At 46.4% G+C, this 24,739-nt stretch overlaps 1 protein-coding gene across 3 annotated transcripts; it reads left to right on the top strand.

Annotated features, from left to right (window-relative positions):
* The first annotated feature begins 592 nt into the window (after window positions 1–592).
* On the top strand, window positions 593–24,370 carry MIDN (midnolin). 3 transcript variants are annotated; one of them, XM_030217820.1, is made up of 8 exons: window positions 593–753; window positions 4,979–5,204; window positions 5,718–5,805; window positions 5,917–5,979; window positions 13,236–13,595; window positions 13,926–14,055; window positions 14,495–14,767; window positions 21,979–24,369. In XM_030217820.1, exons 2-8 carry the CDS (start codon window positions 4,987–4,989, stop codon window positions 22,239–22,241), a joined length of 1,395 nt encoding a protein of 464 aa, XP_030073680.1. In that variant the 5' UTR covers window positions 593–753; window positions 4,979–4,986; the 3' UTR covers window positions 22,242–24,369. The 3 variants fall into 3 exon arrangements, with proteins under 3 accessions (XP_030073680.1, XP_030073681.1, XP_030073678.1); XM_030217821.1 differs by lacking the exon at window positions 593–753 and adding an exon at window positions 4,781–4,857; XM_030217818.1 differs by lacking the exon at window positions 593–753 and having other exon boundaries at window positions 13,929–14,055; window positions 21,979–24,370.
* The last annotated feature ends 369 nt before the right edge of the window (window positions 24,371–24,739 follow it).

Genomic DNA, 24,739 nt, shown 5'->3' with positions numbered 1-24,739 from the left:
CTTCTCTGTTACCCTGACATGGCAGCTGCATATACCTTGATAGATTTTTTTTATCTTCTGGCTTTCCTTTTCCCTTCCAAGGCTTGTCAATAACACGATTCGCAACACATCGTTCATTGCAAAATTGACGGAGGTAGTCATCAGTAAATTGTCTGACAAGATTGTGTTGGGGTAGATTGCAGATCCGTTTTCTGTCATGTTGCTTTCTCCCTTAGCTGTCATTCCCAAGAAAGAATCTGGGAAGTTTTGCCTTATCCATAGTTTGGAGAGGTGAATGTTGTTGTTTTTATTTTTTTTTCTGGGTGGGAGATACTAGGCATAGCTGTTTATACTTCATGAGCCACAGCTATGATATTTTTTTCAGGGGCGGGCACAGGGAGAAAGCAGATTTGATTAGTGGTGGATAGCTCAGAGCTGTGGCGGATGACTATGAGGCTGTTCCCACTTTTTGGTCTGTCCCTTGAACTCTAATTGCTGACTCGGCATGCTTGGGAGGTTTTCTGTGGAGAGTAATCCTGTTCCAGACTCCACCCAGGATAATGTGTGTGTGTGGGAGCCAAGTTTACAGTACCTCCCATACATTAAAGAGCAGGCCTCCTAGGAAGCTGTGATACAGGCTAGAAAGCCCAGCTCCTCAGGCTTTAAGGATTTACAGGCTGTACTCTGACCCTAATAACTTTGGAGACTGGTGGCACTTTATTACCTAGGATATAAGATACTCACTACACAGGGATCCCAGGCTTCCTGAAAAGGGTAAGTACTTATCATGCCCAAGAGAGCAGGATTGAATCTACTTACAGGAAAGACTGTACTCAGGGAAATTCTATTGGATTGACAAAAAAAATCATTCATTAGCTGACTTTTCTTGATTCATGAATTGAAGTATAAAGGGTGGTGTGGGATCATTCAATATCTGTATTTTATATGCTGTCACTCGTGTGGCCTCTGTGCTAGTAAGTTGGCCTTGGACAACACTGGGAATACCGACAGTTACAGACTGGTTTCCCATTCACTTTTCTTCCTGAATCCTCTTCTAATAGCAAATTCAGACCATTCAACCCTGAAAATGGCCGGGAATGAAAATGGTGTGAAGTGGTAGGGCAGCTGTGTTAGTTCACTTTTAAAAGTACTAAATAAAAATAAAACAAGACAAAGAAAAGAAGACAATGCCTTTTTTATTGCACTAACGATTTTATTTTTTTATTTTATTACATTTGAACCCTGCGCTTTCCCACTCATAGTAGGCTCAATGCGTCTTACATATTATATACAGGTACTTATTTGTACCTGGGGCAATGGAGGGTTAAGTGACTTGCCCAGATAAATTTTTTAATGAGTTTTCGAAGGTAACCCTTCTTCTTCAGAGCAGAAATGATGACTTATATCAGAATATATCTGTGAAACATAAAAGCATTCCAATGACAGTCTCATGGGGAAGGTAGGAGAAACAGGGAGAGATGGATGGGTGATGAGAGGGTGACAAAAGCAGTATCATTTTATGGTTTATAATGTGATAGGAAACCCAGATCTTTGTTAAGTCCTGTCTGCTGGTGCCAAAATATGTCATCATTTTAACTTCAAAGGTTTTAGGTTCCTGGATGCTTTTGAAATTTCCTTTTAGTATTCTCACCATAATGTAATTAGTGCAGTGCTCTGGTCTGGCAAAATACTGTCCTATGGAGGTGTCTCCTCTGGTCAGCAGTATAGTTTCTGATGCGGTATCTGTGTAGATTCAATCTCATCTTAAGCATTTGGCCTGTCTCTCCAACATACCATCGTTTTTCACATTTTTTTTGCAATTATAATAATATATACTACATTTTTGGTGAACAGCCTGTGTAGAATCCTCATATGCTGAATGTTTTTTTCCCCATGTGACTATGGAGTCCTGTGATATGTGCTGGCACAGTTTGTAATTTGATATCTCCCAGGGACATGTGCCGTTCTCTTTTTCAGTTTCTAATGGAAGCTTTGTTTTCACTAATTTTTGTTTCAGATTAGGTGGTTGTCGGAAGGCCAGCATAGGTGGAACAGGGAAATATCTCTTTCACTAATTCATCCTCCTGGAGTATTGGCTGTAGCTCTTTTATGATTCTTCTCGGTTTTTCGAGCTCTGGATTGTATGTCACTACAAAGGGAACTCTCTCTCTGTGATTTTCTTTTCTTTGTTCTGCAGTAAGTTTTCTCTGGGTGTTTTGAGGGAAGAGGCGATCTTTTGGGGGATAAAGGATACAGTCAGGGTTTTGAGGTGTTTATCGTTGACTTTAGAGTCAAAAGAGAGGTGGTAGTATCTTGTGTATAATGGATTTTTTTTGTATGTGAAGGGTGGAAGCTAGAACTGTGGAGGTAGCTGCATCTGTCAATCGGTTTCCTGTATATATCTTTTGTGTGGAAATGAGAAGGGCTTGTGGTGCCCCCCCCCCCCCCCCTGCATGGACAGACTGGCTTGGGCAGAGTGTACGAGAGGGCGGCACACAGGCCTTGGGTGCTTTTCAGTGGATGCTGTGCTATAAATATCTTGACTCTTTGACGTCAGGAAAATGCCTTTTCCATGCACACTGAGTCACGCTGACGAGCACTGGGTTGGCAGAAAAGGAAATCCAGGCATGGGCACAGGCAGCAGACCTTCCATACAAGCTCCGTATATCAAGAGAAATGAGCACCTTTTCTGAAAAATGCCTGATGGTCAGATATGTCTTCAAATACATCAGAAGAGCTTAGCACACATTGGTGGCTGGTTAATGCTGCGCTGATGAGATAGGATATAGCTGCCCCAGACTGGAACCAGCTCCAGTGATTGGTGGCCAAGCATGGGAAGCTTTAGTTCTGCTCATCTGACCACTAGACAGGGGTTCAATGGGAACCCCACATTAATGCTATGGGTAGAATATGCATAGTACAGAGTTCTGGTACTACTGGGCTGGATTCCTAGTACGTTTTCTCAAAGCAGTCTACGGCAGTAATTAAGCATTTGTGCAAGCTGCCAAGTTCATTTTTCAACTGCTTTCAGTATCTGACTCCAGCTCTGGAAGCTGAGCTAACTGTAGGATATACTGTATTTTCCATACGGTCAGACAAAAGGGTTTTCACTGATTGTTTACTAGGAATCCGTCTTCTCGCCCAATTCCTAAGCAACCCCCACCCCCCCAATCAGGGACTAGATTTGAGGTCTCGGACGGGAAGGTGCCCCCTTTGGTATTTCCCATTACTGTCAAGTATAGCATTCCACAGTATTTCTCAGCACCACAGAGCCTAGTAGACATGATAATGCTCAGAAGACTTCTTTTTTTTTTTTTTTTTAGTTTAATTTTGAAAACAATAAAACGATTGTTCAAAACAATCACCACACACATCTAAAAAGAAAAAAAGTGCTCAAAGCCTGCACCCCTTTTATCCGTTATTTGTAAGCACCAACTCGGCAGCGCAATAGTAATAACATGCGTTATGCATATAGCACCAGAGGACAGATACACACAGGTGCGAAAAATCATCCTTACTTCCTGCTTAGTGTGGAAATTATTTCAAGAAAGAATAAATCTACTGTCACGTCCCACTTGTTATATACAATCTTATTTTTAAAGTTCAGCGGGTCAAGACGTGAGCTCAGTTTAAACTATAATAATGTCTGTTAAATTATTTGAAACGCATAATAAACTCAAACGGAGACATCTACGTAAAGGTGCACGTAAAACAGGAGACTATATAGCACTTACATTTATAGAGAGGTGTCAGGCTACCCCGCGTATAAACAAGTTCTAGAATAGCTGTCACCCCCCCCCCCCCCCCCCCGCTCCCTATGAAGCGTGTATAGAGGTTGGTATACCGTATTGAAAGATATGGCAGCTATGGCCGGTCGCTCTTTGACAGCAACCCTATGCTCATGCGTCGTTAGCGCAAAGGAATTTCAATAATGATAGGTAGGTGAAAATGTAAGTTTAAACAAATAATTTCCACCCTTGCTCTTAAAGGAATGTGAAAGCTGTGAAGAAAAGTGCATTTCTATTGCTGTTGTGAAATAATCTGGCATCCTCTGGAAAAGAGCACAAGTTATTGTTACCAAACATTGCTCTCCCTGCCAACTCTGATCACTTGTCAGCTCGGCTCCACTTCCACCTCGCGTCAGCAGAGGGCACCTCCGAGTTGCTGACTCATTCCAAGAAGCTTTCCAAGGGGCAATGCCCCCTGCAGGGTATGGATCAGCAGAAATCGCCAATACTCCCTCTGGATGCACGATCCCCTCCCTCTTCATTACCCCAGTCAAAGGAGAGTGAAGGGGGAGGGGATGAAGGGAAACGCGCTGGGCTCTGCCAGGATATGCAGATCTGTTGTAATCTCTCCGGTTTCAGCATAGGCGCGTCACCAGCTGACGCTCCTTCCTGCTGTGAGGAGAGCGCATGAAGCGTTTAAGGTCAGCAGTACAGTCATCTGGGCTGAGCCGAAAACGACAGGAGCCCCCGCCCTGTCTCCTCCCGCTGCCTCGCTTTAACGCGCAGCTGGCCGCAGATAAGCGTCAATAGGAAGGCGGCACCCCTCCCCCCAGCCCAAGCCGAGCGGATCCTTCCTATTTACATAAAGCTCTTTGTTGTGAGTCTGAGAGATTATGAATGGCTTGGAAATGCAAAGGAGGTGGGCTGAGAGCATGACGCTACTTGCCCGCGCATTCCTATTGGGCAGCGGTTGTCTGGCAGGCGTGGCCCACACCCAAGCCTTGCGGCTGCCCCTGCCACGTGGGGAAGCCCTGACTTGACTCCGATAGGCTGTAGATTGCGAGTCTAGGCGCATAGCGTATAGCCATTGGTTGAGAGCGCGGCTCCGGAGGAGGGGGTGGACTAGGGCGCTGTAGAACGTCGATACATTGTAACTTTTTTTTTGTTACTTTCACTCCGGAGCTTCTGTCTGCAGCGGCGCGTGCACCGGGCTTAGCTGCCGATCGCCGCTTCCTGCTGCTTGGTCTTACTCCATCCTCCTCTTCTCGCAGGTCAGCGAATGGACCCGCAGCCCAGTGCCAGGAGCTGCAGCCGAGGAGCCGCCGCCTGTGAGGCCGTTGCCAGTGATCCGTCCATGAATCTGTACATCCACACCACCACCGGCACCCGCTATGAGTTGTCTGTGCCCGCCGAGGAGACGGTGGAAGGATTGAAGAGAAGGCTGTCACAAAGGCTTAAAGTCCCGAAGGAGCGACTCGCCCTCTTGTACAAAGAAAGGTGCGTAGAGCTGGAGTTGTTCTCCTGGGCACGAGATCTTGACGCGGCGTCTTACTCTTTGTTTCGTGGAAAGCAGGCGCGTTTAACAGCACTTAGCTAAACGCTGCTGGAGGAAGAGGCAGCGAGGCTCATTTTCAGGTCCCCTGGGGGGGGGGGGGGGGGGGGGGGGGGGGGGGGGAGAGGAGAAGAGAAGGGAGAAGAGAAGAGCCCGACTTCATTCCAGAACCCTGGAGCTTTGTTCGCCTGCCTGCCAAGGAGGCCCAGTAACTGGGACATTGCTCCTTACTGTCTGTCGCCCCCTGCAGGTGGAATGAATGGGGTTGATGAATACTCAGATCTCTGTAAGATGCTGGTGGTCACTTTTGTCCGGGCCTGCTTTGGCCCCGTTGTACTCCCTTATACAAAACCACACATGTAATGAGATAAAAAAAAATCAGGTCCGGCTTAGACTGGTCTACGAATCTCAGCTGCCCCGTTTACAGAAACTTTGATAAGCCTTTCTTTCTTTTTCAGTCGCTTGAATTCTGGAAAATTACAAGACTTGGGGGTGACAGAAGGTAGCAAGCTGACTCTGGTGCCCACTGTGGAAGCTGGCCTGATGGTACAAACAGCTTTTTTTTTTTTGTTAAGTTTTGGGTTGCTTATCTGTAAGTTTGTTAGGCAGACTGTGAGAAGAGAGTTCTAAGAATGTCATTCTGCTTCTGTCTCCCAGTCTCAAGCTTCCAGACCAGAGCAGTCTGTGATCCAGGCGTTGGAGAGCCTCACGGAGACTCAGGTAAGAGTGGCATTCTCTGCTAGCTTCCCTCTTATGCTTTAGAGTTTTTCTGTTTTCTATGTCGGTGGCCTGCACTTGGTAACCTGGAGTAGGATTCTGTAGAAGGATGGAGGTTTTACAAATTTCTGGGTTAAAAGTGAGGGGGATGAATAGATAAGAGTAATCTTAATATGCTGGGTGGATACTGTGTGCCCCTTTTGGCAATGTGGGTGGGGGGACCAGGAGTACCAAGGCCACTGGTACAACAAAAATGGATTTTATCTGCCCACCTCCCACCCTCATATTTGTTAAAAGTGCTGCCCACATCATGTGCATCTGCTTGTACTTTGACCTATGCTGCCCCCTCATTTCTCAGAGTCTGGTGGGGGATGGGTGGGGTAATTCTCTTTATTGATGAAAAGAACAAAGGGCCGCAGGGCCCCTGAGGTTTGTGAATGGTCTTTGTTTAAATTGGTAAATAAGGCGGTAGTTAGGATTGTCATGGCAATCCCCTCCCTAAGGTGCATGTTTCCTGAGAATTTGGGCCCCCAGCCCCCTCTGGTTTTCCTGTGTTTATTTTCTCATTTCTTGCTTATTTAGAATAGCTATATCAGGAGTGATTTTTCTGCTTGCCTGGTAACCGGATTCACTTTGGGAGGGGGAGGCAGGCCAGTTAACCCTGGCTCTGTGTCTAGCCCTCCCCTCTCCTGACCTTTATTGTATGTGCCTTCTGCTGTAGGGTGGGGTGGGGACAGGAAAGCAAGATGCAGTTACAGAATGCACTCTGTTCTTCCCCCTCCAAAAAAAAGGCACTTTACTCTCTTCTGTCTGCCACAGAATACAGTTTAGAGACTGCAGTATTATACTGGTAACCTTGGATTCTTTGTGGCCATATTTCATTAAGGTTTCAACTGACTTGACATGATTTTTTTTTTTTTGGGGGGGGGGGGGGTAACTTTTGAATGGGCAAGGAAGACTGGTGGAAAAGGGCTACAGTTTGGGGCAGATGGACATGACAGAGTTTGTGTTTTCTTTTTGATGTGTGTACTGAATTGTTTGGAAGTGTAATGCTTGGGGTATTTCTTAATGCCCCTGTATTGCTTGATTTCTATAACTGAGGCACTGGCAATGGGATCAGTTCTTTGAGTGGGACTCATGACTGAGGACATGACACAGGATAGATCCCTCTCCCATCAGGGTGGAGAGGTGGGGGGCAAGGATCATGTGAGAAGACCTGGCACAGGATGGCTCCCTGTCCGGGGGAGGGGAGAGAGGCAGGGCTCATGTGCTGCCTCCGCACTGAATGCAAATAGCTTCTGAGAATCGGGCTTTGCTCACATAGCAGGCTGGGGAGGGACATGCAGCTCTTACTTCAGGGGGCAGATGGAAGGAAGCAGTATTTTAATCACTTTAGCAACATTTGAAGTTCCTCTTCGTCCTTTTTGCTTTCTTGCTGTGGATCTCCAGGCACGCTGGGTTTGCTCCAGGCATTCCCCAGTGGTTTGCTGAGGCTTGGAGCAGAGAGCCACAGGGCTCTTGGTCCGCAGCACAGATTCTGCACATTCCAAGGTTCAGCTCATAGGATTTAAGCCCTGGGCGCTTTCTGCTGCTTTGAGACCAGGCAAAGCACCAAGCCTGTTTCCCCTTTCCTAGTTTGTGAAAGGATTTCAGCATTTAAATAGGCTCTTCATGTGCGAGCTGGGTGACCAAAAGGTAACTTGTGGCATTGGGGTGAGAGGGGGAGTTGTCGAAGGGAGAGAGTCTGGCCTTGGTTGATTTTTCTTATCTGAGGTTCTTGTCTGTAAGTTGGAGTAGAGAATTCTATCCTGCCATTGGTACAGAAGGGCACTAAAACTGACATCAATATTTGGTATATTGTGTGAACACTGGTTTCTTGAGCCTTCCCTTTAATGTGGGAAGGGGGTCGCTTACTGCAGATTTTTTTTTGGTGGTTACACAATTATCTTTATGGAAATAATTCAAGCTCTTGTGTTTTCTACTGTAGTCCATGTTATGTGTATAATAACTAGGACGTTTGAAGGGGGGTAATGTTACTCTGATTCCCTTTCCTGTCTGTCCTACTGCAGGCTGGGCGTTTAGTTGCCTGCTGCAGGGGCATCTATGTTGTTGCAAAGGTCACATCTTTGCTTTTGGTGCTGCAGAGGAAGGGATCAGATTTCTTTGAGAGTGCATTTATTTCCCAGAGGGTGGGGGTGGGGAGCCGCTACTAGGTATTCAGAGCTGCTATGGAGCAGTGTAGAATCCTGAAAGGTTTTTTTTTTTTTTTTTTAGTTTGGTGGTATCTTTTGAATTGGACTAGTAGAGGTCTAACGAACAGGTCCAGTTTCACTTTCTGTATGGCAGGGCTTGCAAAGAACTGAACCAGTATAGCTGCTGGAAACCTGAACCAGAGAAACTGTGCAAGCACACCAGGTGTGCAAAATATAAGGCAGGCAGATCAGTAGCCACAGAACAGGCCTGAGTGTGGAAGATAATAGATTCTGTATATCAAGGCATGCTGGTCTATTTGGTTCTGTTTTCTAGTCTTTGTTTGCAATAAATGTTACACAGAGCGAAGCAGCCGACTGTGACGTTTCAGTAAAGCAGCTTTACTCTCCACCACCGCTCCCCCTCCCTCCTGGGAAGGGGGGGTTAGCTGAGGAGAGATGTCGAGTGTATGACTCAGAAGCACTTCTGAGAATTGCAGGGACAAGCTGTCGTTTTATCTTGGGGTCTGATTTTACCAACTGGTAGGGGGCGATACATTTGTGCTTCCAAAGCTTTTCCCTACTTACCCCCCCCCCCCCCCCCAAACACTGCCAAAGCCCTCTGATAAACCCTCTGGTTGCTGGAACAAAAGAATGGTGGGTATCACTGTCAGATGTGGGTTTCCAGTAACCTAAAATGGTTTTGCTGCTTTAATTTCTGGAATGGATTGAGACCTGGAGCCCTTTCTGTAATCTCTGCATGGTTCTTTCATCTGCAGATTTCAAGTGGAAATTGTATGCAATTTCCTGGAAACAGGACAAAGGGGAAGTGAAGCAGAAAGGACAGCAAGCCTGGAGGTGTGGGAGGAGGGTAGAACATGGAGAATTGCAATATTAGGGGGTGTAGTGCCTAGGGGTGTAAGCAGGGTTGCTTTAACCACCTATGGGGCCCTGGGCAAGCTTTCATGGATAGGGCCCCCCCCCCTAGCGTCAGTAACACAGCTTTTTCTTAGCTCTCTGCCAGCCAAGCTGCTTCCCACTGAAACAAGTGCAGCATAAAGGTGCAGAACCGCTCTCTAGGTCACGATGCTGATGACTCTGATGGTTCTGCACCTTAAAAACAGGAAGATTGTCAGAGGCTGGACCAGCAAAGCCATCAGCTATGTGGCCTAGACAGCCGCTCCATCCCAATACTAAATTTTCTTGCTGGAAGCAGTGGGGGTAATGCTGAAAAGGGGAGGAAACATACTGGGCAGAGCACAGAGATGCTAATGGTGACCCATCCCAAACAGCCAGCTTGAAGGCCAATGAATGAGACTTTCTCCTAGTGCATTTGGGGTATACATTTGGCACAGTGGTGAAGGGACTGAGGCCCGAGGAAAGACTGTTGGCTACTTTTATAGATGAGTAGTGCTTCTCTTGAACCTAAAAATGGATTAATGTATCATGACTTGTTATATTTTAAACTCAATTGTTTCAAGCAATTACCACACTAAACCACATACACATCTATGGAAACAATTCCAACTATACTTACTTAAATATCCCTTAAGAGGCAGTGTCTCACGATTTACCAACTATACTTACTTAAATATCCCTTAAGAGGCAGTGTCTCACAATTTAAACCCGATCAGGTGGTTGTCTTATAGCAGGCTTTTGTCTGAACCACATAGATCCTGCAAGATGTTTTAAAACCCTGTCTGATATTTTAACAAAAAATTATATTAATGTTTTGATGTAATTTCAATAAGACCAACACACAATCTTTCCACCACAAATGCACAAATTTGTGCAAACATTTGTGCAATAACAGAATTATCTCCCAGGACTCAAAGAAGAATAAACTTATCTATGAATAGGAAGCACTGTAAATACTACACCAGACCCTAGAACTCCAGTAGACCACCTAGTGGGGGAAAAATCAAGACTGCTACAGATCTGTACACAGAAACTACATGGTAGCAGAATACTGCACCTTGGTCTGAAGCACAAAATAGACAAGCCCTCAACAAATATGAAACAAGGGACCATACATCAGCAATAGAAATATGAAAGCTAGAAACTGAACTGGAACCTCAAGAAATCAGACTCTGCTTATACAGGAAATGGAAACTCAAATACAAGACATCAGAGAGATGCATTTTCAAAAACTCTCATATTCTAATTAATATGCAATTCAAAATAAAATACCCTTTTGTTGTTTAAACAGTTTTTTTCTGTTAGCTTTGGTTCCATTGTCTCTTTACTGTTTGTTTGTTTGTTTCTTTCTGTTTCTTCTCCCTTTGCAGGGTCTTCTGGCCATATAACATCTTCTCTCTTCATGTGCGCCATCCTTCTTCCCACTGCACTTCTGTCCAGCATCTCCTTTCTGTGACTCTGTCTCTATCCTACCCCCAGGTTCAGCACTAGCCCTTAGTCTCCCTATCTCCTTTTTCCAGCATTTATCCTCTGTGTCTCCATATTCTACCCCCCCCCCCTCCGGCATTACTCCACTGTGTCCCCATCTCATCCCTTTCTCACCATTGTCCTTCTGCCTCCTCTTTTCACCAGATGAGGACAGAACCTGTGGGGACAAACTTTGCCCCCCCTTCATTCTCAGTCCTTGCAAACTGTGGTGAAGGCTGTGCCCTGGAAGGTCATCTGTAGGCTGGGGGGAGGAGGTGCAAAGCAAAGTTGGGGCAACCCAAGTGTGATGAGTCTATAATTGCTGAAAAGGGTGGGGGCAGGGCAGAGGCTCTCTTGCTTTGATTACCCTTCCATTTGGATTTTTATGATCATTAAACCTGGCTCCATTACCAGGGCCTTTCAGAGAATCAAAGGCCTAGGCTTCTGCAAATTAGGAGACTCCAGAGACATGGAACTCATTATTTATTTATTTTTAAGATATAAATGAGGCAAATTAAAGAAAAATGCAGTAGCAGAATTACATTTCAAATTCAGGTGTGTGTGTGGAGGAATATATATAGTAGATATTTTTACAAACAGAGGCTGTTTTCAATGTGAAGCCCAAGTCAAATGGACCTGCTGACCCCCCCCCCCCCCCCCCCCCCACACACACACATACTTATCGATGGCAAGATAATTATATTATTGTGGAGTTTAGATAGGAACTGGGTGAAAGAAACCTTATACTTGGCATTTCCCAAGAATCTTTGACAGAATTTGGGGTGAAGGGACACCCTGGTAGTGTGAAGTAATTGAACAAAGGCGAGAAAGGAAAGGCTCATGAATGGGATGTGCCTGAGAGGGTTAACAGCATGGAATGCTGCCCTTGAGAGGGAGCAGGGAGCACTGCTTAAATATGTGTGTGTGGGGGGGAGGGGGTTCCTGCATGCCTGGGAGTACAAAGCCCAGCCCTTGGGGCTCAGACCCTCCCAAAGCAGATGGCAAAGTATTTAAGGAGGTGTGAGAGTGGATGGGGGAAGGGACTGCATTTCCCAGTTTTCTGCTGAGGGGAAGAAAGGTCTGATGCATATCTGACTGTGAGGAAGGGGGTTCTGATAGAGGCTTCTTTTGTGGAGGAAGTCTGTTTCTCCTCTGAGTGGGCTGAAGGTGCCTGCAGCCTGTCTATGGGGTTTATTTCTCTTTTAACTCTTCCTCTTGCGTTTCATACAGCTTCTCTATTTTTCAATCCATTTATATTCTTACACATGAAGACCCTTCTTTTAGTTTCACCCTGTGCCCCCCCCCCAGGAGTGGGAAGGGATCTTTTGCCTTCTCCCTTCCTGTTCTCTGATGTTTGCCCCTGCTTTTTTTTCCTCCCCATACCATGCAGTGTCTCCTTCTTAATCCACTCCAGTCTTGCTTGCTGCTGCTTTTCTATAGTTTGAAAGATTTCGTCGGCTAAGATTGGTCTTAGCCTAGGTGGCACCCTGTGTAGTACCACTGGTCACATGGGCCACAGTGCTGCTGGCTGGCCCTTTTAGGGAACTTCTGTGACCTAAGATCTTTGCAGTGTGGGATGTAAATGTGGTAATAGGATCCTGAGATGAGCCCCCACCCCCAAACTCCTGCTTGGTTGAAAGTAGCCCTACTTGTTTCTTTCACTGTGGGGGGGGGTCTATGACTTTGGGGTACACTCCTTGGGAAGGGGGAAACCCATGAAACTTTACAGCTATCTGGTTTCTGGCTATGCTTGGGGAGGGAGCAATTGAAAAGTCAAGTCAGAGCCTAGACTGGCTGCCAGTATCTAATGGTGATGTCTGGTGTTAGGGGCCCTAGAAATTATTCTTGGTATGTATTCCATGGGGGAGGTATCTGTCTGTCTGAATGTCTTGGCCAGAACTGGAAACATAATAGTATTTAGAGATGGCCTTCAGCTGAAAGGGAAAGAATGCCTCTAAATACCCTAACAATTTAGCTTCAGTTATCATCCCACAGTGCTAGAGGAAGCTTTGTTAAAAATGGAGCCAGTGGATTTCAGGTCTTTAAGGGGAGGGGAGAAAGATGTTCTCCCATGATTGTGCAAAATATTAAGGGAGGGAGTGAAGCCAGTGGAACAATTTTGTGGAGATACAAGACAGAGAGTTTGTCTGGGCAGTATGTGTGTGGGGATAGATGAGGGTGGGAGTGACTGGGGCTCTGGGCAGTGTTTGTGTTGGTTTGGGTGAAGGGAGGGGCAAATGAGTGCCTGGTGAACTGTACTTGTGGGGCTTTAGGCAGCAAGGAGAGAGGCCTAGTTGCATGAGTTGTGGAACCTATGGGAAGGAGAAGGGGGGGGGGGTGCAGCAGGCAACTGCAGTGAGTTTGGCGATCCAGTGAAAGGTAGACAATCTCAGACAAGTTTGCTGCACACAAAATTCGAGTTAAGCAGACTGTGTAGAATTTTTCATAACCAAAGGAAAAAATAGCTGCTGCTCGGTACTCGCCCCAAATCAGGGAGATTTGTGTTCTGAAAGGATGGATGAAAATGATATGGCAGTGACAACCTCCCACCAACTGTTTTTGGGAACTACAGATGCATGTTTAGCTGTGCGGTTTAAACTTTGGAATGGTTGGGTTGGGCTGAAGTCGAGACAGAGAGCTGGGTTTTAATCCCTCTTTTTTTTTTTTTTTTTTCCTTCTCACTAGGTGAATGATTTTCTGTCTGGAAGGTCACCTTTGACCCTTGCTCTTCGTGTTGGAGATCACATGATGTTTGTCCAACTCCAGCTGGCTGCTCAGCAGTCAGGGAATCAGCTGCAGCACAGCCATGTGATAGCCAGTCATGGGGAGTCTGGGGGGCCAGCTGGTCCTTCCTCTCACTATAGGACCCTTCATGGTTCCACAGGTTCTCGTTTTTCACGCATCCCTGCTCCTGCATGCCAGCAGAGTCCTTCACAGTCTGCAGCCAGCACGTCTATGTACTGCAGTGCTCCCCACCCTTCTCCAGTCACTACCAGTACGTTTCGATCCCATGGAGCAAGCAGTACAACTTCCTCGTGTTCCCAGGTGAGTAACCTTTGAGGCAAGGTGACTAGTGCTGTGTAGGTGTCATAGTCTGGTTACCTCACTGTAGTTCTGATAAATTAGTTAACTTTGGATATTGCCCCACCACACACTTGCATGCTGTGGTCCAGCTTTTGTGGGTGTATTGCCCTTTGTAATATTTAAAACAAGAGTTCAACAAGAAATTGTCTCCAGGAGGGACACATCTCAGACATGCTCATACACAGTGCACAAAGCTCTGGGACGGGTCTCCATTTGGACTAGTGTCTGGGGGGAAGAGGTTTACAAAGATTCCCTTCTTTTTGTCAAACAGCTGACTCTGTTATTTTTCAGCAGGTGGACTGCAGTCCCAGGAGTGGTAGTTCCAGCGTAGTGTCCCCGGCTAATCGATCCCGCAAACCTGGTGCAATCATTGAAAGTTTTGTTAACCATGCTCCAGGAGTCTTCTCAGGAACCTTCTCTGGTAAGTTAACACTGGTAAATAGACCAAGAGAGCAGAAACTGCTTACTAAGTTATGAAGATCATGTTTTGTTGAGGCTGAGGGGCACCTTATAGACTGACAGGTTATTGGGCCTCTCCCCCCCCCCCCCCCCCCCCCCCAGAATGAGCCCATGTCATTGGATGACTTATATAGATATCTATTTTTAGGGGATCCATAACAAGCCCTTTTCAGTCCTGGGAACAGTTCAGGTTGGGAGTGAACCTTTCTTAGACTCTGGAGAGGAGAGGGAAGATTCAAGAGTGATCACAGTGACCTCCTGTTATTCCTCAGGGAAAGGAGAAGGGGGGGGGAGGCTTTTTAGAGGGACTCTGTGGAGGATCATGATGATCCTGGTCCCTTTGTGGGGACACTTCTGCAGGAGATAACATGTCTCGCTCAACTATATCTTTCCCTCCACAGGCACTTTGCATCCAAATTGCCAAGACAGCACCGGCAGGCCACGACGGGACATTGGCACTATTCTGCAAATCCTTAATGACCTCCTCAGCGCCACGCGGCATTACCAGGGCATGCCACAGTCACTGACTCAGTTGCGCTGTCAAACACAGTGTACCCCCTCCTCACCACCACCTTCCCCACCTACCCCAGAGCTCCTCACCACCAAAACTACCTCAGCCAAGATGGCAACAGCCCAGCCCTTACACTCTGTGCTCCGAATGTGTAAACCAGCAGGTAAGCAGGGCTTCTACCAGTCACTCTGCAGATGGGGTGGGGTCAGGTGTGCTTCTGTCTTCCTGCTGGATTTTTATATGCAGCTATAGCCATGTGTCATTGTTGGGTAGTCCCTTTCCTGGCCAGGGCTACTAGATAAGTGTGCTTTAGCTGGGTTTTTGAGATGCTTCAGAGTGACTGTTTTGAAACAGGGTCTTCAGTGGATATAAAGAAGCTGTTGTCGGGGCTGATTACATCTCCTCTGCCTCTAGACATGGGATGTTCAGTGCCTTCTCCACCCCCTTCCATCTTTTGGGGGTGGAGGGGGGGTGAGAGAGTAACATTCTTGTATGCTTCTAGCACTGCCTCTGCTGACTTCTTTCTGAGCTCTGAATGTGTGGGTTTGATGGGGCCCTGTGTACAGGGTGGATTAAACATTTGTCTAGGATGATGGCTTCTGAGGGTGGGAAAGGCAGCTGTAGTCCATGCAAGACAGTAGGTCTGACGGTCCTGCTAACTGCAAGAACCATCAGGGCATACTTGGGACTGCAGGAAGCATAAGCCACTTACAGATAGCTCATGCACCAGGGGAAAATGCCATCATTTTGTGTATGGGTCATCTTAATATTTAAAAGTATGATATCCAATTATGCATTTTTATAGGACCATTCTGGGAGGTGTGGTGTTGAAGTGATGGGGGAGAGAGTAGGGGCATGATGATTAATGGGTGTGGGGGGGAGGAGTACAAAGCTAAAGGTTTGCATAGTGTGCCCAATACAGTTCCACTAGCCCTCCCTGTGCTGTTCAGAATTCAAATTGAAATAGTAAGGAGAAGCAGCAGATGTAGATAAAATGCATTGCGGCATATGGGCAAGGGGAGAGTAGCAAGTTCTCCTGAGTGCCATTCTCTGCACCTGGTGCTGTGCATCATGGCTGTGGAACAGATTTGGATAGAGAAGCAAAGGGAAATGGCCTGGATTGGGCTATGCTAGATTTCCATTGATTTGGCTGAGGAACATAATATTTTAGACGTATGAGTTATTTTTGAGTAGCAGCCTATGGTTTGTAGAAATGGATTGCCGGTGTGGTTTTCTGTTTTTCATTGTGTTAGCTTGATTTTTTTTTGTGTGTGTGCTTCCTCCTGATTAGAACATACAGCTTCTCCTCTTCTTGCTAGACAAAGGCCTCATTTAAAACAGGTGGGATGGGGTCAGGTTTCAGTTGCAGTCTGAAAGCTCTAGACCTAGGACATTGGGGGAGGGGGGAGGGAAAGTGGGCATACCCTGATCCAGAGAGATCCTTCTTCTTTCTCTGTTTTTTTTTGCTTGGTTCTCTTGAGTTGGCCTTGTTTTCCCAGTTTCCTTACTCCCCTGGTTACTGTCCCTCCCCCACCAACCCCACTTCCTGAAAGAAGTATTGGATTTAGATTGGGCCTTTTCAGTAGTACTGTTCAAGGTAGGGCATGTATTTCCCTTTCTCATGGAGCTTATTTAACTTTGCCATGTGGCAATGGAGGGTTAAGCAACTTGTTCAAGATCAGAAGGAAGGTCTGTGGGAGAGGTGGGATTTGAACTCTGGCCTCCCTAGTTCTCAGGCCTCTTTGAATTTCCAGGAGCTGAGTGACATTTGGGGGGAATTTTTTTTTTATTTTTTATTTTTGGGGGGGGGGGGGGGTCCTTGCATCCAGAAATGGGAGGGATGATATGAACTGGCCCTTTAGCTCAGTTTCTTGAATAAGAAGGAAAAGGCTGCTTAAGAGGGGCTGATGCAGAAATTCGCAGGGTTGTATTTGTGCTCTAATGGCCGATCAGTGCACAGAAGGTTTTAGTGTGGGTGCTAACTCGCACGGAAGACATGGCCGCAGATTGTATTACAACATTGTTGGCCATTAAGTTTTGTTGTCTTCTGCAGCCAGAAGAACTGCCTGCTTAAGAACAGGAAGAATTAGGGGTTACAGAGGATGCGCAGACTGGATGGGTCATATGGCCTTTATCTGCGGTCATGTTTCTAAGTTTAAAAGACTGACCTGTAGGTAACAGAGCTTATGCACGTGTCGGAACAAAAATGAAAGTGTCAGTGCCTGTTCTATACATAAATATCAGCCTCACAATGTTTATTTGCTTAAAACCTTTTGCAAGGCTCATGCAGAAAAACAGGCACTGATATTGGCTGAGGCTTCTGTTTTTTTCCTGACATGCACATAAGAAGCTGTGTACCATGAAATTTTCATGCACATGCATCTGGCAAACTTCCTTCAATTTGTATGCTAGTTCTGCGTGTATGAAATTTACATAGAATTAGCTTTTTGCATGCTACAATATTACGTTCACTACTAGCGGCTTTCTGCATCGGCACCCTGAGCCTTTATGAAGGGAATAAATGGAGCAATACCTCACCTGCCTAATATCGGTGTAAAAAGGATAGTTTTGTTAGTCTGGTGGGACAAAAACGACAGAGGCAGGTGCTACCTTTTTATAGGCTAACTAATTTATCAGGGCATGAGCTTTCGAGGACCATCGTCCACTTGGTCAGATACATGATAGAGTATGGAAAAAGCATTGAACAGTGCAGGACAGGATGTGGAAAGGGAATGATACCACAGTTCTGCTATGTATACTTCTCTGTTAAATAAGAGAAAACAGACATGATGGCCTAATTCTTCCATGGATAGGCAAGATGAGTCAGCCACACCTGGTGACATAATCCAATGGTGCTGTGGATGGAAGTAGCTCTCCTGTAGTTCAGAAAGACTTGAATTAACCCATCTGAGCATGCATTAGCTTCTTCTCTAGGTTGGCCTAGCCCTTCGCAGCTCAATTTTGTTTTTTTTTCTGGCTTGCTCAGTGGATGGAATTTGTCTCCTCACCATCCTTCCACCATCATAAAAGAAAAATGCTCAAGCCTGGGTGATAAGAGAGAAGATGAACCCTGAAGATGCCTACAATCGCTGCATCCAGTTCCTTGGACCTTTGCACTACATGGATGCCTGCCTGCACTTTACACGCACACATGTCTAGCTGAGCCTTTTGCCATAGAAGTCATGTTGTCCAGGACTTGCTCCCTGGAACCATGCTGCCTTCCTCCTGAGGCGCCTCTTAAGCTGGAAGACCTGATCCAGGCAAGGATACCCTGCCATTATCTAAGGCCCTCTCTAGCAAGTCTCACTCCATCATCTGTAACACGAGCAATGGCAGGGATTCCCTCCCCTATGACCCTGGTCTGGGCTCCAATGCCAAAATTCTGCTGAAGAATCTGCTTCTCCGCTTCGACACTGACAATGAGCAGCACAGCAGATTCTCTGGTTCTGCCCCTAGCTTCTCTTCAGGACTGTCTTTATGCTGCAGACCTGATGCGATCTATGGCTCCACCCCTGGCTTAGCAGATTGGCTGGCTTCATTGTGTTGAGGATGCCTGTTCCATGTCATGGAAGTAATACAAGGCAATGGTGGAAACCTGCAGGGCCCTAAAGTCTGTCCCTCTGCAAGACACAGTTCAAGAAAGATGGGCAGACACAGGAATGGCTCTTTTCTTGTTTTTCTGAGGACCATCCCCAACGCACCAGTGCTCCAGAGTGGGACATACATCTAGAGACAGCCACCACCACAGCTTCAACCACAAATGGCCAAAACTGCTCTTTCTCCTCAGACCATCACTCCAAAGACAGAAGATCCTCCTTGCAGCTACACAAGCATCAACACCTGAAGGATGGTACACATCACTTGCCCAAGGAGAGGGGGACCAGAAACTGGAGGATGCTATCCCAGAAGTACAGTCACTCACTCCACTGTACCTCCCACCCTCCTCAGCCAATATTCTCACTGAAGACCCTATTGCTAGACAGCAAAACAGGAGCTGCCTTCATCAGCACTGCTTGGGACTCTGATCACCCCTCAGAATAGCTCCTCAGGATAAACATCCCATCAGAACCTTCTCTGCCATCACAGCTTGTCCACCAGAGGACTTGGCCTACACTAAGTTCCTTCAAAAATGTAGTCTCTGGTCTAGACTGTAATTTCAATGCCTGTTCACAAAATACTTGGACAATTGCAACAAAATCTGGAAGACACGTGCTCAAGAAAGATGGATTTGAAATACTAAAGTTTGACCCACCCTAGGATTCAATAAGTCACAAATATTTTATCACTGTGAAATCTGCCGTGGCCCCTCCCCAATATGGAGAGCAGAACCATCTGACATGGGCAAGAGGGTCTTCCAAAGCTCCATGCTGAACTCCAGAATTGCTGCACATCAGTTTCACCTTATTCTTTACTTTGACTTCTCTTAGAGAAGGCAAACAATGCTATCTCTGCCCTAGCCCCAGAAGTCAGATCAGAGACACAATTTCATCTATTCTTCAAGATATGGCAGAATGTGGAAAACATCTTCGTTTGATGCTTTTGACATGGCTTCATGCACAGCTGGCAGCAGCATCATTTGCAAAGAACATGGCTTGGCTCAGAGCTTTGGGCTTAAGAGGACACCAGTGAGTGCCTGGCTGATGTTTTCTGCTCGTGGGACAGCCTCTTTGGAGATGTCGAATAGGGTTAATGTTTAAGACTGCTGTGCCATCATCCAACTCCCCCCCCCCCCCCCCAGAGCACCCCTCCAGCAGCTGAAGATTGTTGGACTATGCTCTCACAACTCAGTTTCCCTCATGTCACTACTCCAATGGCAACTATCGCAGCCTAGACAACAGCCATATATCTATATCAACAAAAGACAATGCACCAAGGAACAGATGCAGCAGAAACAGCTCCTCCAGTAAGGCAGCCTTTTGACTACCCCAGTGCCAGCTCATGCCCAATAGAGGGGGAGCCTCACCTTTTCTCACCTCGCCTGGGAACGATCGTGACCAGCAAGTGGGTAGTGAACATTAGATTCCATCAGATTCAGCTAAATTTCCCCCCCACCTCCCCCAGGACAAAATACCTGACTATCTTTTACTGGTGCTTATCTTGGAAATTGAAATTGGCTCCCTCTTCCAAGCCGTAAGTGATAGAACCTGTTCACCCTTCAGATGTTAACCAAGGGTTTTATTCTTGCTATTTCCTGATCCTCCCCCCACTCCCAAAGTAATCTATCAGGAGGCCTACACCCTATCCTGGACCTGTGAAAGCTCAAGTTCATTTTCAGAGAGAAAACTTTGTATGCATGCTCTCAATCATCTTCCCTTTCATCTGTGCCAGGACCCATACTGATCAACCCATAATGAGGATGTTTTGTTTGTTTGTTTGTTTGTTTTTTTCTCCCTTCCCTTCCCTCTCCCCCCTCCCCCCCCCCCCCCCCCCCCCCCCCAAAAAAAAAGCTGGGATGGCATACAGTGCTATATGCTCATGTTGGTTTGTCTTATGCCCCATTCTTTTGCTTCATTTTGCATCTGCTTCAATATCTGGTTAACCTCGTCAGTGCTGACTTCAAGACCACCTCTATAATAGTTCACTTTAGTGCAGTTGCTGCCTACCATGACAGGCTGGACAATGCTTCTATTTCTGCCCACACTCTGGTCTCCCACTTCATGAGAGGCCTAATGAATCTCCACCTACCGACCCGTTATGTTCTGGGATCTCGACATCATCAAGTTTGAGCTCGCTCAAGCCCCCTTTGAGTTTATAAGGGACATTTCCTTTAAACTTTCTCACTTGGAAAATACTCTTGCGTGACCATCACCTTGGTGAGATGTATCAGCAAGCTGTAGGCACTGGTCATCTACCTCCGGAACATTCATTTCCTGATCAGGTTACCATGAGAACTCATCCCATGTTCCTCCCCAGAGCAGTTTCTACCTTCCACATTAAACATTCGTCTTCTACCTAGAGCCACACACCTACCTGGAGAAATCCAGACTGCAGACTTGCCCTGCAAGCCTACAGCTGTAGAACAGACCCTATCTACAAGGTGTCCTAGGTCTTCCTTTCGTTTGAACCCCCACAGACCAGGGGTCCCCAGTCTCCAAGTACCTTCTGTCCTAGTGAATTGTTGTCTGCATCTATCCTTGCTACAGCCAGGCAAAACTCCGGCTAGCCAAGAGGGACAGTGCCCACCACCTCAGGGCTTTGGCAACCACCTTGGCCAATCTGTACTCTATTCTACTGGAAGATATCTACAAGGCTGCTACATTGTCCTCCATCATTACTGCCTTGAGTGTCACTTAAGGACCGACAGCACCTTTGCCCAGTCATTTGTGTAGGCAGTATAATTATTGACTTCCTAGCATGATGACCCCCCACCTTCCATCTCTTGTTTCAGCTGGGCACAACCACTGTTTCCTGCTGCAGACTTATTCCACTGTCTGCAGTTCACCCTCATTGGGGCACATATTATGAATACAGGCATGCAGGTTCATGGCCCTATTGCCATTAGCCCCCATTGGGGCTCATGTTCTTGTGTTTTTACTTCATACAACCAAATCAATGGAACATGTGCATTGGAAGGACTTAAACTCCTGAATGTTCTCTTCCTCTAGGTACATACTACCACAGCTTTAACACAATCTGTCAAGGGGTCCACACACATATACTTGTAAACAGAAGTGCCTGCAGGCATAATGACCCCTTCATGTCTCTCTGCTTTGGAGTCACCAGTTGTGGCTGACTCATGTTGCCCATTGAGAAAGTGGGATTACTTACCTGTAATAGAGGTTCTCCATGGATAGCAGCATAAGTCAGCCACCCATATTCACCTACCTCCATCCAGATGCACCTGCTATACTGAGGAGGAAGGGGGCTAACATGTTCTCAGAGGTGCTAATTCAAGCCTTTCTGAGCTATTGGAGAACTACTTTATCCATGGTACTGTCAGATAATGTGTGGATGACATCCTGCTGGTCACTGAGAACCTCCATTACAGGTTAACCACCTAACCGAATATAAGCCCTTTCCCAGCTGTCGTGTGCTTTGAAGCTACTATCCCTATTCATGTCTAGGGTGTTGTGTGTTGATGAATTCCATGTTGGTGACTTCACACTGAAATATCTCTCTTGAAGTTCCTTTGTAGGACTGTGGCAACCTTAACCTTCTACTGTTTTTGTTTTTTTTCTTCTTTTGAGTGTTATTTCTAATGTTAGATGTGTGTGCTTCTGTTAGAGATGGGGAGAAAGGGTAGACTACTATTGCTGTACTGAAGTATAGAAGGTGGCAGGTCAGCTGATCAGGTCTTCATCTTGTCATTTATCCTTCTTGCCTTTTCTTGAGGGAATCCTGCACAACATTAACCCTTTCTCTTCCTTGTTGCAGGTGATCGTTTACGACAGACAGAGAACCGTGCAACACGGTGCAAAGTAGAGCGGCTGCAGCTGCTCATGCAGCAGAAGCGACTGCGCAGAAAGGCACGGCGTGATGCCAGGGCTCCTTATCACTGGCTTCCAAACCGTAAGTCCAGCCGGACCAACAGCAATAGCAGCGTCTCCAGTGAGGGGAGTCTGGACTTAGAATTTGAGGACTCGGTGTGGAAACCAGAGGTGAAAGCGGACATGAAATCGGAATTTGTGGTAGCATAATGGCGCCTGCAGGAGAAAAGAGCACGCATGCGGCCTTTCCTTGGCTTCAGGGACCAGTCTTGCTGTGCTGTCCAGGGCCCCATCCAGCCAAGATGTTTTTCACAGCAACTGGCAGCTCTTTGTTTCAGTTTTTAATTTCTAGGACTGTAAGTGACACACAGCACACAGTTGCCAATTGCTTTTCCATCTGGAATAAAGACTGGACAGCTCTAATAAAATGAAACTTGCCTTAGAGAAACTAGAGCCAGGATGGAGGATGGACCTGGCAGCTCCTTGGCGAGCATTGAGGATGTGCTGCTGCTGCAGTCTGTGTGGAAGCCCTGCCTGGGTTTGCAGGGTGTCTGGGCACATAGTGTGTCATGCTGGTGCCCCTCATATGTAGCATTATTCACTGATGGGCATGTTCAGGTTCATTGCACTTTCTGTAGGTGTGGCAGGAGGTGGGATCACCTGAGCTCCTGCTTGCCTACCTCCCCTTTCCAAGAGTGATGTTTGTTTGGACTTTTTAAAACTTGTTCTCTTGTGTGTTACACATGTTATACTAATCTGGTTTCTAACTGTAGGTCTGGCTTTTGGCCTTCCTGTTTTGTTTCTCCCTCCCCTCTCCCAATGGAAAGTGTTATGGGCTGGCTGTGCCTAGGTGTTTGCCTCTTCTCTGAACTCCTTTTCATAGGTGTGGCTCCAGCCTAGGGTCCTGTGGCAGAGTCTCCATGGAAAGTGGTGTTTAAACCCTTTGGGGGGCGGAGGCGGCAATAAATTGGTGGGAAAGTAGAGGGTGTACTTTTCTTAAGCCTGAGATGATGTCTGAAGTCAGACTTTAACCCATTAGTGCCCAGTGTTCCCTTATGGAATTTTATTATGGGAACATTGGGAACTAATGGGTTAAGATGGCACTGAGGAACTAGAGACACAAGCTGCCCTGCTTGATTGCTGAAAACCTTTTGTGTAAGGTGTTGTCAGAAGGTTTTCTCAGATTTGCTTTCTGGACCTGCCCCTGGAGCTAATGTCTGATTAATTCATCCCCCCCCCCCCCTTTTTTTTTTTTTAATAGAACTTAACAGCCTGCACTTTCCTTGATGCAGCACCTGGCTGGAGACTGATTTGTATCTGCTGCCTTTATCCGGTCAGGGATTGTGTGATATGGAGGGGAGAGAGATGGGCTGCTGCTTTTCTTTCCCCTTTGGTAGCTACAGTCTGTTTTAGGATCCCTTCCTAAAAGCAAACCCTTTGGGTGGGGAGAAAGTGTATGGTGGCCTCATCTGTGCACTAATGCTCAAATACAGTTGATGCTTTATAATCTGTCGGGCTATCCTGATCTTTTGGAATAGAAGTGGGATGGCTGGGACACCTCATTAAAATAAGCACAGGGTTGCCCACAACTTCACAGTCTAGGGAGAGAGAAATATGTGTTTAAGTTCTGTATAGTCTCAACCTTCCTTTCCTAATATCTGTCCTCCTCGTGGTACCTGTGTGCTCTTTTCTGTTTCCTCTTGATGCATTCAGCAGAGGCTCCGTGTGGCAGCAGGGAGCATGAAATTTGGCTAAGTGTGAAGGTTCTTGTGCATTTGCCATGGGAGGCTAGACTTAACTTTCTGGCTCTGGCAAGCACTAGTTGAGCTGGTGTGCAGCCTGCTGTCACTTGAGACTGAGGTACACCTAAACTATGGGGATTATTTTGTCATGCTGCTATCTCTACAGGGCGTGTACTGTTTCCAGTCTCTGGCCCTGCTTGGCTTTCAATCTGTAGGAACCTCCTGTTGTGAGGGACTAGCTGTACCCTTGTTTAGGTCCTCTGCCTGCATCCACTTCCTTTCTTATGTGTTACTGTAGGACTAATTTTCTAAATTTGGATATATACTTACATGTACTGTTCTATAGGCTATGTATGGATGAGCACCTCTCTGTCCCCATCCATTTTTTTTTAATGTTAATAATTAAAACAAAAGCCAACCTTTTGGGATGAAAGTGAAGAGCATTACATACCCCCTGTTGGCAAAGGTGAATGAAAGCTCTACCAGGCCACATCAAACACCTCATTACATTTCCTGTACAATATGTAGCCAGAAGTGAAATCCAATAAATAAAATTCATGGTTTAAAACAATAAAATAACGGAGTTACTGGTGTGCCCTGAGCAGTGGGCTGTGGCCCTATCTGCCCTGGCCTGCAATCACTGTGCCAGCCTTGGAATGACATGGAGAAGGGAGATATTTAACCTTGTGATCCTGGTCCTCTATTACAGCCAGATATGTTTTTCAGAATGGCCACAGTCTGTACATATCTATTATATGCAAATTTCACTGCTGCCTCTTATGGCTGTTTTGAGAACCCAGCTGGCTTTGGGGTCAGCAAGACCAAGCTGGGACCTACTGTCTTCACTGTTGGAGATTCGAGTGGGTTTCAAATAGCATGCCATTAGCACAGGTAGTGGTGTATTCTCAAAGCATTTTAGACTTACAAAGTTATACAGAGGGCTCATTTTCAAACTGATCGAACTAT

The sequence above is a fragment of the Microcaecilia unicolor genome, chromosome 11, assembly GCF_901765095.1.
Source record: "Microcaecilia unicolor chromosome 11, aMicUni1.1, whole genome shotgun sequence".
In the NCBI taxonomy this organism is placed as follows: domain Eukaryota; kingdom Metazoa; phylum Chordata; class Amphibia; order Gymnophiona; family Siphonopidae; genus Microcaecilia; species Microcaecilia unicolor.
The sequence above is the reverse complement of the archived record's forward strand: the minus strand, read 5'-3'. Positions and strand labels throughout refer to the sequence as shown.

Bases quoted from the DNA above. Each gene is read 5' to 3' on its own strand.
- MIDN (XM_030217820.1), top strand. From the start codon at position 4,987: ATGGACCCGCAGCCCAGTGCCAGGAGCTGCAGCCGAGGAGCCGCCGCC. The intron at 5,806-5,916 runs GTACAAACAGCT...TCTGTCTCCCAG, and splicing joins CTGTGGAAGCTGGCCTGATG to TCTCAAGCTTCCAGACCAGA. The intron at 13,596-13,925 runs GTGAGTAACCTT...GTTATTTTTCAG, and splicing joins CAACTTCCTCGTGTTCCCAG to CAGGTGGACTGCAGTCCCAG.